The 13,004-nt window shown below is 48.7% G+C and overlaps 4 protein-coding genes across 4 annotated transcripts; 1 reads left to right on the plus strand and 3 right to left on the minus strand.

Annotated features, from left to right (window-relative positions):
• Positions 1–315: 315 nt before the first annotated feature.
• On the plus strand, positions 316–1,583 carry N0V96_011092 (uncharacterized protein; the record flags this gene model as incomplete). Its single annotated transcript, XM_065759153.1, has 2 exons — positions 316–1,350; positions 1,545–1,583. The coding sequence occupies 2 exons, from the start codon at positions 316–318 to the stop codon at positions 1,581–1,583; spliced, it is 1,074 nt and encodes a 357-aa protein (XP_065612251.1).
• A 1,982-nt stretch (positions 1,584–3,565) lies between these two features.
• N0V96_011093 (uncharacterized protein) lies at positions 3,566–4,523 on the minus strand (the record flags this gene model as incomplete). Its single annotated transcript, XM_065759154.1, has 2 exons — positions 3,566–3,839; positions 4,219–4,523. The coding sequence occupies 2 exons, from the start codon at positions 4,521–4,523 to the stop codon at positions 3,566–3,568; spliced, it is 579 nt and encodes a 192-aa protein (XP_065612252.1).
• Positions 4,524–5,557: 1,034 nt separating this feature from the next.
• On the minus strand, positions 5,558–7,447 carry N0V96_011094 (uncharacterized protein; the record flags this gene model as incomplete). Its single annotated transcript, XM_065759155.1, has 4 exons — positions 5,558–5,735; positions 5,961–5,971; positions 6,927–7,016; positions 7,076–7,447. 4 exons carry the CDS (start codon positions 7,445–7,447, stop codon positions 5,558–5,560), a joined length of 651 nt encoding a protein of 216 aa, XP_065612253.1.
• A 7-nt stretch (positions 7,448–7,454) lies between these two features.
• On the minus strand, positions 7,455–8,970 carry N0V96_011095 (uncharacterized protein; the record flags this gene model as incomplete). The annotated part of the gene is made up of 6 exons (XM_065759156.1): positions 7,455–7,795; positions 7,865–8,009; positions 8,142–8,348; positions 8,407–8,610; positions 8,689–8,703; positions 8,752–8,970. 6 exons carry the CDS (start codon positions 8,968–8,970, stop codon positions 7,455–7,457), a joined length of 1,131 nt encoding a protein of 376 aa, XP_065612254.1.
• Positions 8,971–13,004: the final 4,034 nt, after the last annotated feature.

Here is a 13,004-nt window from a genome sequence, read left to right on the forward strand (position 1 = left end):
GACGCCGTCGATCTCCCGACACAGCCCACAATCATCGTCTCCTGACTACGATCATTGGCTGTGCTTTGAATCCGGATCAGGCAACACTAGATACATTGAGCTGATTCTGCCTTGGAGGTTGCTACATTCCTGTTGTTAGGCGACCGGCTGACCGCTGCTGCAATGATGGGGGCTGCTGTCCACCCCAGGGCCAAGGCCTGAAATGAAGCTGAACACATTCACCTTTGATTTAAAACCTTGTTTTCCCTCGTCTCACGTCGCACCAGACATCTGTATGAATTTCCACTGATAAAGAAGAATCAACCTTTATTCAAAATGTTTGACGGCACGAAAGGGTGTTCTTCCATTGACTACGCGGGCTCGCTCGTGACGGTCTGTGGCACAGACAGCTATCAATCCATCTGCGTAGATGACAATAATGGGAACGTCAAATGCAACATGACGCTCGGCAGCGCATTCTCCATCGATGGAGATCTTCCTCATTTCTTCTTATCCTACGGTACCATTGCATGGATCAGTAACGTTATCGGATGCTACATTTGGTTCTGCATCCTATCCGGCAATGCGCCCATCAATCCAACCCGAAAGATCAAGCACAAGACGCTCGTCTGCCTAGGAGGCTTCGCATACGCTATATTCCTGGTGGTAGTCGCTGCCATCAAAGTGCCTAAGATGAAGGACCCAAATCTTAAACTCATTGCGATCGGACACGTCGTTGCGACGGTCATCATACAGGGGGCTATTCTTTGGATGATGAAGAGTAATGCCATGGACGATACGGAGAAGACGAAGAACAAGAGTGAAGATCAAAGCGTCAAAGAGAATCCCGACACAGATGTACCGACCGACGCCAAGGACAATCCTTCCCCCCGTCCCTCGACAGAGTCCACGCGATCGAATACCTCAACTAGTACAGCGGTATCGACGTCAGAAAAGACTGGATTTCTGAAGAGATTTACCAGCAAGATCCCAGGCGTTCAGACGACTGAAGAAGTTCCCACAACTGAGACCACTGGTGCAGAAACTCCAAAGAAGGAAGAGACAGTAGCAGAGGGGCTCGCGAGTATGTTGATGGGCCTTGCATTCCTGTCTCCCGGCCACTTGATGATGCTGTGGGGCGCAATACGCCTTGCAAAGTGCATCTTCGTAGATCGACAGAACAATGACACCAGACAACAGCGCGAAACCAGAGACAGCCTCATTATCTTCGGTGTTGTCTACGGATTAGTTCTCGTCATCAATCTCGCCTGCATCCTCAACTACTTTTCCCAGGGTGCCGCGAAGTCTCAGGACGAAGAGAGCGTCAACAACGAAGAAAAGGAAAAGAGGCGCGCCGCAGAAGCAAAGAAAGTGAGGGAAACAGCGTTGTTTGCTGTAGGAATACTGGCTGGGATTGTTACTGACTGGTGTCGATATTTCGTGCTTGCTGCGGCGGCAAAGGATACACATGGGCTAATGCATCTTGGGAACGTTTCGAATCTCGGCCTGGTAACTTTGATTCTGTCCAAGTTGTTTTTACTGGCCTGTTAGTAAAAGCAACCCAGAATGCCTTAAACGCATTTACACAGGAAGAGAAGAGGTAGCAGGGGTTAGTAGAGAAGGTAAACTGGGATCATTTCGAAGGCTAGGTGGCCTGGTGTTTGTTGACTCATCAAGTTGTCTATCAGAGACTCCGAACGACGGAATGATAGGACAGAAGAATTTGGAGCGAGTATGGAAGATGTCCTGACAACAGTCATCAAAGTCTACCGTAGATGATGCATTCACCCCAGCTGAGGCTGGTTGATTCATTTCAAAGTCGAGCTTGTCGAGATGGAGGGCGGTGCAGGGCGAAATATTCCACTTTTTTGCGGCGATGCCTTCTTGGCTGCATTGCTGCCTGTTTGTTGGAGCGACTATGGCCCGACAATAGCTAGGTACAGGCATCGGATGACAGGCAAACAGTCAGCCTTGCCAATTGACTAGACAGGGTGTAAGACGAACCAACAGACCATAACTTGAAGAAACCGGAGTAGCTCTAGCGTTCTTACTTCTGACGCTTGCATCTAAGAAGCAATGAAGACCTCTTTCAAGATCAAAAATACCTACTTATGCAACTGCTCGATTTCTAACGCCTATCAAATCAAACTACTTTCCAATTCTCAGCATGGCAAACCTCACAACAGGCAATGCAACTGCAAAAATATCAAACCTGACTAAGTTTGAGGAAAGCCTACAGCACTATTATCTACCCTTCGGCTACATTGCGTTTGTCAATACAGCAATCGACCTATACATATGTTGCATGCTCCTCGCTAAGAAGTCTCCTCTCAACCCAGCCAGAAAACTGCGATGGAAAAAGATTATTTGCGCCTACTTCGCAACCACCTGGGTAGCAACTCCATTTCTCATGGTCTTCATACAGTCACCTCGTACCGATTCAAGAGCCATGAGAGATCTAATGAAGGGCAGCACAATGACCGTCGTAATCAGCCATTGGATGATCTTCGTGGCACTCTTAATTCTCTTCTTTTCCAAAGAGAAGAATAATGAAACTGAGGAAGGAAGCGAGACCGAAGTCGTGAGGGATGAAGAAATCGAACGTGGTCCTGAGGCTCTCTGTCGATTGTCAGTTAATGCGGAACCTTCAACATCCATTGATGCAGTAACGGAAGTGGACTACAACTTTGACGATCACACCGAGAAAGCAACGCTTCTCTCCGAATTCATTAGAGACTCATCTCCTATGCAGATTGAACCGAACGAAGACAGCGAAGGAAGCGTGATAAGCGTAACACCACCAAAGGAATCAGCGGCTGATACCCTGATATCCCTCATGGACCGCAACACTCAGGTATCGTTATCGATATGTCTGCTTAGCTTCTTGCCTGGATATTGCCTGATGTTCCTTCCCATCTGCGAACTTCTATACACCATTCTGACACGCGAAACAGCGGACAATGAGTTGCAGCGGCACACCATGGATATCCTAATCTTGCATGGAGTCTTACTGGTGGCTTTCTTCGGCATTTGCATCATTGTCATTAATGGAACGCGGTCACTGGGGGAAACAGATCATGCAGAGATCGGGGATCTTAAAGAAACAAAGAGGAAGAGACGTGTATTGTTGAGACTCGGATGTAAGCTGGCGATAGTAGCATTCTATCTCTTGGTGGGAATGTCAAGTGTCTGGATGCAATATCTTGTTGTTGCAGCAATAGCACGAGATCCGACTGGCATATCAAACTTGCTTCAGTTTGAGAATTTCAGCTTGGTATACGCTCTTTTACCGAAGCTACTTATATTTGCGTTTTAAAGTAGATGGTATCACTGGAGGCCTAGCTACAATATCTGCACGCATAGCCGAACTGAAATCTGTACATGGATTCTGTCCGCCGATGATCCCGTAGCGGTCAGCCAGTCCTCCCAGGGCAAATATTCAGTTGAATATCATTCTCGTGTGGATATTGCATAGGGATTTCGTCCATACCGTGACTGAAGACTACGGAATTTGCCTATTAATACACAGCCTCATCGCCTAAACCTACGCTGTGTCGTTAAACCCCTATCGTTGTGTCGCGCCGACTCACTCTTCATCAAAGGCATTGTCCTCCTCGATCTGCAGCAGGTGAGCTAACACCCAGTCTTGATCATTTGCATACGGATCCTTGTAATTCCCAGCGCGGCCGTTGACGGAAGTCGGGTAAATGTACGCACACGAAGCGCGCCCATTCGCCTCAAACAAAGCAAGATTGTTTCGGATAATGCCGTTGGCCGCCTTCAAGGCCGACGCCGCCTCGCCTTGGGTGTCGTTCTTTAAGCCTTTGCCATAGTGAAGCAGCGCGATGGCGTTCAACGTACTCCAGTAGTGAGGGAACGTGTCCCCCCACATACGAATCCTTACCGAACCAGTAGCCGTCCCAGTGGCGGATCGCGACGTCGTGGAGCTGATAGTCGGGCTGTTTGCCCGTAGAGAGGAGAAGGGTGTCCAGATATAACTTGCCGGCTTCTAGCCACTTGTAATCGCCTGTGTAGCGCTAGAGGTCAAGAAGGATGACAGCGGCGGGGGCGACAATGGGTTATTCAAAGTTGACCTCGAACGACGGATAGTCGAGTCCTCGCTTCGCAATATTTTCTCCATGGGCGAGAAACAACTCCTAAGTCCTCTCTAACTATTCTTCGTTTCCGTGCTTTTCGAGCGCGCGTAGGCTCTCGAGAACAGGGAGACCAATGGCATACAACGCGCCGCCGCCTTCAGCATTAAAGTTTTCCAGAGTGAGCATAAAGCGCTCAAGCGGTGTCTTATCCGCCACTGTCGCGGTGAAGTTGAGGTCGAGCGCAGCAACTGTAATGTGAAATTGGAGAACCCAGGGCCAGTTGTAGAGGCGCTTCTTGCTGCCATCCATTCCAATTGGCCTATCCCGGACAAACCCATTCTCCTCCTGTAGCTTGGATGAAACATAAGTGTAGTACTTCTCTAGAGACTGTCGCAGCTCAAAGTTTACCGGGTCCTTCTTTAGCCAGCGTGCGATGAGGATGCCCATTCTTACACGTTCGCGGCCAGAGTTTCGGTCTGTCGATGTATCCAATTATCGAAGACGCGATAGGCTCCCTCTGCTGGTGTGTCTGGTGTAAGATCTTGCTGATTCTCGATGATGAGTTTAGTGCGGCTGGCAATCAAGTCATCGTATTTTGGAACGAAATTTAGGAAGACTGTGGAATTGTAGCCATTCTCAGTGGTGACCACAAGATTCGTTCGGCCTGGACGCCCAGCGGTGAAGTTATAGTAACATTTATCGTCGTCAAATTGCACTGCTTGGCCACTGAGTTTCGTGTTGGCGTTGACAGAAGCACCAGTGAGAGAGATGGAGCCTGTATCTTTGGTAATAATTGTGTAGTTCTCTGCCTCGACTCGCACGAACTGCTCGGAGTGCACGGCGCTTTGCTTGAAGAAATCGTCCCAAAGAAATCGTCCCAATCGCTATGCCAAAACCACTTCCAGGCGATCGCGCTCCATGAGTCTGGATCCAAAATGGGAATGGAACGATGAAGTAGGAAGACGCCACGCGTATTAGACAGAGTGACTGGATCGCGCGCCTCGATACTATAACCCACCAAGGCGCCCTGGGCCAAGACAAATCCAAGGTTCCGATATTTCCCGCCCATCTGGTTCAACTTAACCCAGGAAGAAGCTCCCCCAAACGCCAAGACATGAGCATGTGAGCGCGCCTCGACGCAATCGCCCGTGTTTGTATAATGATCGTTAAGAGGAGTGTAGATGGCCAAACACGTTGTCCCTCACCTGTTCAATTTGAGAGGTGTGGCGCCTTTGTTCGTGAAAGTATAGGACTCAGTGAAAAAATTGATTTGCGTGGTTGATGCTTCGGCTAACACAAAGTTCCAATGGCCCGGTAACGTAGACTGTGTTGATGGTATTATCGTCCTTCGTGATTTTGGGGAAGTTCCAGAAATTGCAGTGGAGGGAATCCTGGCCCAGGTCTGCGTAGACTAGACCCCAGCGGCTTCCGGTAGGAAGCCATGGCGCATTAGTGCCAGTGCTAAACCAATTCATGACATTTTAGACACATGGATCCGTGGTTCTCTCGATTGCGCCGGTCTTGTCATTGATGCTTATGCGGAAATCTTGGCTGGCGAGGTCGATGGCCGCGGCGAGGCCGCTAAGAGATTTGAAGGCGGCAGCCTTGAGCATGTTGGTCTCAACTTTCTGCACTGACTTCACAGTCGATGAAAGTATTCTACATGATTTGTTCGTGCACTGTAACTTCTGTACTTTTTTGTGTAATCCCAAGAAGGCCTTCGCGCAGCATTCTACCGAGGCGCCTAGTGGTTACTATTCATCCCAGAGTGGTAAATGTGGCAGTCTGACCACAATAGGCCTTTCCTGCGTCTGCTTAACGCGAAAAGATGGGTCAATCATTCGAAATAAATATGAAAATAGGGTATTGCAGTCAGCGGCTTACAAGTAGCGGAGCTATCCGACCATGTCAGCGGGGAAACCCAACGTATCGCGATCTCGAGACCTATGTAGCACCGCTTGGCAGTGGGAAAGGTGGCTGATTTTGGAACGCGATCAGGCGCGAATGAGATACATATACAAGCGGAATGAAAACAACACTGCCTTTTCATCTGCATGATCTGTCGTGTCTGTGAAGTTGCGGTCTTTGAAGGCAATGGGTTCTACCACTGACTGGTTCCACAGCAACAACTGAAAGTAGTTCAGCAGGAGGCAGGCACATTTGGCATCACAGTGACTGATGATGAAGCGCCAAAACAATGGCAAGAATTTGCACTCAGGTCTAGAAGATGGTGCTAATGTTGTGTTTACAAGTACATGTAGCATTCTCTATGGACAATGCATCAGGACAACGATTATTTGCTCCGGTGAGTAACCACTACTACGTTTTTCAATATCCATTACTCGACAAAATGCCACGTGATCTTCTCGCCTTCTTCAAACCACCGAATGAGTAAAACTAGAACGATCAAAGACTTCAGGCTCTCTTCCATGAGTCTCCTAAGAAGACTGCGATCTTTTTACACATTTGTCGAAGGGTCGGCTTCAGTCTCGTTGAGACGCTTCCGAGAAAATCTTTTGCCCGGACCTTGCATCTCTCCAAAGATGTTATTTCCAGGTTTCTTGTCCCCATGTGATAAATAGAGTGTGTATGGATTTCGGCCTTTTACATGGCCGTTCGCAGCATGAAGAAAGGGCAGAGGTACGACGACTAGTACGGTAGTGTGAGCATCTCGCAATGAACTGATAGGGGGAAGGTCGTACAAATTATGACCAAAGACCACCAGGGGGCATCGAGGAACGAGGTCACGTCTAGCGCAAACAGAGAGCTGAGGAATGATAGGGGCAGCTGATGACCCGTTTAGCAAAGAATCTGGAGCTTGCTAAAACATTGATGGATCGGAAGACTTACAAAGAAGACAGTGACGAGTGTAAACACCATTACCCTTTTGCCCTGCTGATTTGCTGTTTCGCTCTCGAGGATTGTGATCGTTGTGTTCAGCTACAAAGCGTGCAGAAGTTAGCTACCGGTATTGGTCGTGTCGTCAAGGTTTGACTTACGGCATCTTCAGTCTTCTTGGCCAGCTTGTCAAGTTCGTCGATGTCGTCCATCACGTATTCGGCCGTCTGATCCTCATCCCACTTGACAGTGATATCCAGGGGAAGACTAGGAGTAGTATCAATCAAGCACCTCTGTACCTTCTGTTGATAAACGGCGATGGTTTTGAGAATATGCAATTCGTCACGGACATCCTTTATGTCGTATAGAAGCCTCGCAGCTTTCCTCGTGTTTTCCTCGGGTCCAGGAAAAGGTGAATCGTTGGCATCTCCTCCTTTTGAGTTTGTAGACTGAGTCTTCAGGGCTTTTGGTTCACTCGGCACGCCAGCAAGGTGGCGGAATAAGCCCGCTTCTTCTCGTCCCTGCTCATACATCTACCTGTTAGTCCTGGTATCCGCAATGAGGAAACACGGTGCCACGAACAATCTGATTGATAAAGTCGGAGAACATCTGGCGAATTGAAGGTCTTGCCAGTTTTCGACCTGCCGCCTTATCCTTCTCTTCATTTTCCTGGTGTTGATCCTTCATGCCCGGGTTTCTGTACGCACCGATGCAGCATTCCACGATGACTCTGCTCAGTTCAGTGGGCGTGCGCGGTACACTATTAGGGTCCTGACCAGCCCGATTGGACAGGTGTCCTAGGACATGTTCAACAAATGGCTTACTACTCTTTGCAGACTCTTCCTCGAGGTTTGCCACGGACGTAGATGTGATCAACCATTCTATGTGCAGTATCAGCGCCATCGCACGCGGTATCAATTTCAGCCAACTTCATGTTCTGTGATACGTACCGTCACGGATAGTCCAAGCCCAAAGCTGTCCAACTCGGAGCACTTTCCATGAGAAAACGGATTTCAGGCCTTCCGGATACAGATACTTGGTGATGATTTGCTGCTCATTTCGCAAATCCTTGTCATTTCGAGATCTCTCATTCTCCTCGTCGAAATGATAGTAATGCTCGTCTAACGTGGCGGAGTAATGCAATGGGGGAGGTGTTGTTTTCTTTCCGGAAGTAGACACACTCGGCAAGGCAGTGTCTTTGTTGGCTGTTCGGGTTGGTGAGCTTACTTTGATAGTTGCGTCAGTAGTATGAGTGAGCCTCTTAGCAGTAGTATCGAGTCTGGTGGCGAACGCAGCGAATCCAGTTGCAGTGGAGGTAAGAATGGTGGCAGCTGTAGCCCTCGTTTTGCCAGTATTCCTAGGTCCGCCAACAGCCTCATGCGTCTGGGAATCCTTGGTGGATTTGCCATAGCTTCCTACTTCCAGGAACGGCATCTAAGTAACGAATTATCAGAATATTTATGGACAAGTCAAGCAGCTCTTGTTTACTTACGTAGAGTGCCGATGCCAGGCATTCGTTATCATCCCCTTTCACCTTCCTTTGTTTGACGTACCGAGGCTGCATGTATCGGGAAAGCGACTTGTTGTCAGGAACTTGAACTCCACTGTTGCGTAAGAAAGTAGCAATTTGATCATCCTCGTCGTTGCTGTCCAAGTTATCGGACTGATCAGGATTCAATATCTTGTTCATGGTATCCTGTGCAATTTCGTCAGTATCGCATGTTGAATCAGGGGCAGAAGATCACAAGGCGAAATCCATTGATATCTCACTCACAATCATCCAGGCCATCTGTTCCAGTCAGCTTTTGCATTAGATTAGATACCATATCACTCTTACGTTGGTAACAGGGAGATGAATCCATGTCAAGTTGCTCTCTTCGTCTGGTTTGGAAGCAGTCTTTTTCATCTTGTTGATCGTATGGCTGATTGATCTGATTCGTGACTCCCCGTATATAATGCTCTTGACACTCCGGAACTTGGCGTATCTGTTGAACAGAGAGATGTCTTGACAGATTGAGATGACAGCCGCTTCAAATTTTGCTCGACTCTGTTCCATTTTGTCCCCAGAGCTCGAGACCTTGAGCGGATCTCTGGCTCTTCGTATCTTCTTGACACTATAGTCAAGAACGTCTTCCATCTGGTCAAGGAGGTCAAGGACTTCCTGTTGCCTCTCTGCATTGGTTTGGCTCTTTGTGACATCTTGAACCTTCCTACCAACCTGCTTCGTCGCGGTTTTCTCCATCGCAACCTTCCTGATTTGTTGGCGAGAGTCTGGTTCTTTCGATGCTTTGGAGCTGGAGATTAGATCTTCCTTCAAATAATTGATCAACGCTTTCCCTTCCTTTTTGTCCTTCTCTGAGACTTTGCATTCCAAAAGCACATAAGGTAGCTCGTGCCAAATCGCCAGCTTCACTAGGCTCAACTTCCCATCAGGACCTCGGGTGCGGCTGAAGTCCGCACTCCGAACTCCTGTATCCATATCCTTCAGTATGTTCTCGGCAAAGATGTGACAATCTTCTCGTGATGCGAGCCAACAAAGAAGGCCCTCTCTGTCTGATCGATCTCCTTTAAGTCGCCCGATTAATTTCTCCAGGAAGTTGGACCAAGGTAGCTGCGAAAAATCGTCAACCAAATTCTCATTCAAACTGTCTTCAATTGCCGTCTGGCCCTTGTCATTTCGAAAAAGTAGAGCGTGTCTAGGCAATTCTTCGACAAGCAACTCAGCCATGCGACGAATGCAGTCGTCCTCAGGATATTTCCTGACCGCACGAAAACCATGGTGGAGCACAGTTCGACCATCACTATCCCGCTGGCCAAGATCAACACCTGGGAAGGGTCGGAGGAGCTTTCTCAAGGCAGAGAGTGCGCTGTAGGCATTGTCAGGCTTCACTCCTCCGCAAAGAACCATGTGAATTGTCAATTTGTCGTTAGATGGTTGACATAAGATTTTCCCAAGGGCTGCGGCGTCTTTTGTCTCAAAGTGATCGAATATGATGTCGAATGTATTGAAGTGGCCCTGTTGGATAGTCGACATTAACGGTGTCCAACCATCCTTATCTTAAAGAGAACCATCGGCGTCTTTTTTCAACAGAGGCTTAACCCAGTTAATTGTTCCATAACAGGAGGCAAGACTGAGTGGCGTCCATGACTGTAAGGCTTCTTTCTCATTCAGCCCCGGGGGCTCGAAAGCTTGCTCTGGCTTGAGCAAAAGGTTGATAAATTCTTCATCGAAATCTGCCCATATGGCGAAGTGGATGGGATACCATCCGTCTGAGTCTTTGCAATCGGGTGAAGCTCCTTTTTCCAAAAGTAGCCTATAAAGTCCGGTGTAGCCTCCATTCAGAGCAATTAGAAGAGGACAATTAGCGCCGCCAATGTCGAGATCGGCACCATTGTCGATGAGCACCTTCGCAAGCTTGGGAAAATCTCGGGAGGCTGCATATTGCAGAGGCGTCTGTTGGTCTTTTGTAGATGGGGTGTTAACCATGTTACGCCAATTTCCGATGTCTGGTAAAGATTCGGTGTCGAACTCCAGCGCTCGCAGGAAAATGTTCAGGGCAGTCTCTCCCTGTCTAATGATCGCACTGTCGGGCACCTCTTCTTCATGCTCTTCTGACGATGCGGCGGGTTGCACTTCGCTGGTGACCTCGAGAGGCGAAGCTTCTGGAGGGGTTGCCTGGCTATCGTCATTTGGCGGTTGGTTCCCTACAACGGGAACGGCAGCGTGTAAGGACGGATTATCGCTCATGTTGGATCCAGATATCAAGTGATGTCTTTCGGCAATGGTTTATACAAGTTTTGGTGTGACCATGGATGTGTCAAATCTAGTATGCGATCAAGCTTCCATCGTATCCAAGATGGACGATATTTAAGAAGCTAATTCTGGAGTCCGAAGGGACACCGAAAGGCCCCAACGGTCCTTATACAGCTGGTCAACTCGAGGCTACTGAGTGAGACATTGGAGGGGCTCTCGGAGACATTTCGCATCTACTTCCTATTTGAGGTCGATAATAAGCAATTTATCATGGGGGTGGCCGCCTCACTCTTGCGTTTATCATATCTCGCATGATCCGCGCGGTGGGAACTGGAAGTTGCAGGAGCTGAAGCTGCATCGCCAACGCCGCGTCCTATAGCAGCGGAGTATAAGATTCTCGCCCCACCTGTTATCTCTATTTTCATGCGGGTAAATTCCAATCGGGATGCAGTGCGATCTGGGCCAGCCTGAAATGCCATTACCAAGACCTCTCTATTATCGAGCAAATATCCGACAGACTCATCGACACAACTTTCGGGGAAATAGGCTGCGAGTATCGGTAACTCAATGGATTAATGTCTAGAATCCAATCTCACAATACCCTTGTCATGCCGGTTCTCCTTGCGTCAAAATTATACGGATAGAGTACAAGTGAGGCTGCACCGTAGTTCTCGCGACGCTCCCAAATCAATAGTGATTGGATTCAAAAGCTGGTAAATGATAGAGTAGTATGAAACGGCTGGTGGTCTGATCTTTTGTTTGTGGTACAGACTCTGACATTTGCAGTAGATCTCGAAAAGAAGAAAAGACCCTGATCTAATGTATCTAAAACCAATCTTCCTTTCTGTATAGGTATTCTCAATCAAATATTGATGCGAAGAGTATGACGAAATTTGAGAGTTATAGAGCTGAGGATCAATCCTGTCAGACCAGTCTATAACTAAGAAGGGGGGGGGGGGGCGATGTGTTATTGTGACACGAGGTTTCGATCAATTCATTCAATGATCAATCTTGAGATGTTCATGTGTTCTCTTTATCACCTAAAAACAAACGACCATGAACCCAGCCTGTCATTGACCATAATGTACGAGGCTCTTGCATATGCAGGGTGGCGTTTTTTGGGTGGTGACAGAAGCCTTTCATGTACCTAGATGATTGGTGTGTGTGGTCAGAAAAGATATTGGAAGCTTTCATCTGGGAACCTAGCGGCTATTTACAATATTTTCTGTTGTCAAAGCCCACCACAACAAGAATGGGACCACGGCCTGCTTGCGTCTTCGATCCGATCTCCGTGTCTGTTTCCACGTTCGTTGATTGGTTGGTTCGGCGCTCTAACGGGACCTCCTCACCTCTCAGGGCCGGCCCACACACATCTACATGCATCGACAGAACTGTCGCTATTCGACAGCCACGAGGCGAGATCTACCTCCTTCTTTCACGAGTAGACTTTCTAGAGACTGGTAGACAGCCCGGCTGTGCGACATTGAAACCACCGGGCCTGGATGAGAGGCAAGGAATCGACAAACCGGCCATGTGTCAGTTCAATTTTGGGCCAGCGCTGTATCCGTCCTTGATTATCATCACGAACAGGAGTTACAAAAACGGCACGGACTATTCAGCTGACTATAGACCCGGCCCGGCGCCGCTTTGATACCAAGTTGATTCACTACCATGAGTGCGCGCCTTGTGGTGGCCGCCCGCCCGCCAAGCATCGTGTGCCAGTGTAGTTTAATCGCGTTCAAGGTTGGAGCTCGTGGCCGGTGGGCCCATGTCTTGCATTGCAATACAGTGTGGTTATGGGCCAGCCCAGCTCTCACCTTCCTTTACGAGTAATGTTGCTGGGGTAGGTATTACCCGTCAGCTGTATGCAGAGTGATGGCACTTCTCAGTCTCTCCGCTCTTGGGCAACGTTTTAAGTTCCATCGCGGTTGACTGAGTGAGGCGACGGCTGCCTTCTAGTCATCTTGCTGCAACATGGCAGCTATCATCTTTGCGTGGCCGGTTGGCAAGTTCTTCTTGTCCGCCCTGTTCATTTTCCTCGACGTGCGACATGAATCAAAACGGCCAAGCAAGATTTTGGCCGCCCTGCACGTTCTTGCAGCTGCTGCGAGCCTGAGAGCCAGTGGCGAGGCTTTGCGCGAGCTGCCCCTGCCTGCTGTGCCTCCCTCCACTCCATTCTTTTCATCTAACAATCAAGGAAGCCGGTACCACAACTCTCCTCTTCCCCTTTATTTACTTTCACTCCCGAGAGCGCACACTTCTCTGAGACCACCAGAACTGCACATGTCAATGAATTGCAGAATTCTTGGTACCTGACAGCACGATGACCGAACCCC

This window comes from Colletotrichum fioriniae (genome assembly GCF_027942845.1).
Source record: "Colletotrichum fioriniae strain IMI 355084 chromosome Unknown scaffold_16, whole genome shotgun sequence".
Taxonomy (NCBI): domain Eukaryota; kingdom Fungi; phylum Ascomycota; class Sordariomycetes; order Glomerellales; family Glomerellaceae; genus Colletotrichum; species Colletotrichum fioriniae.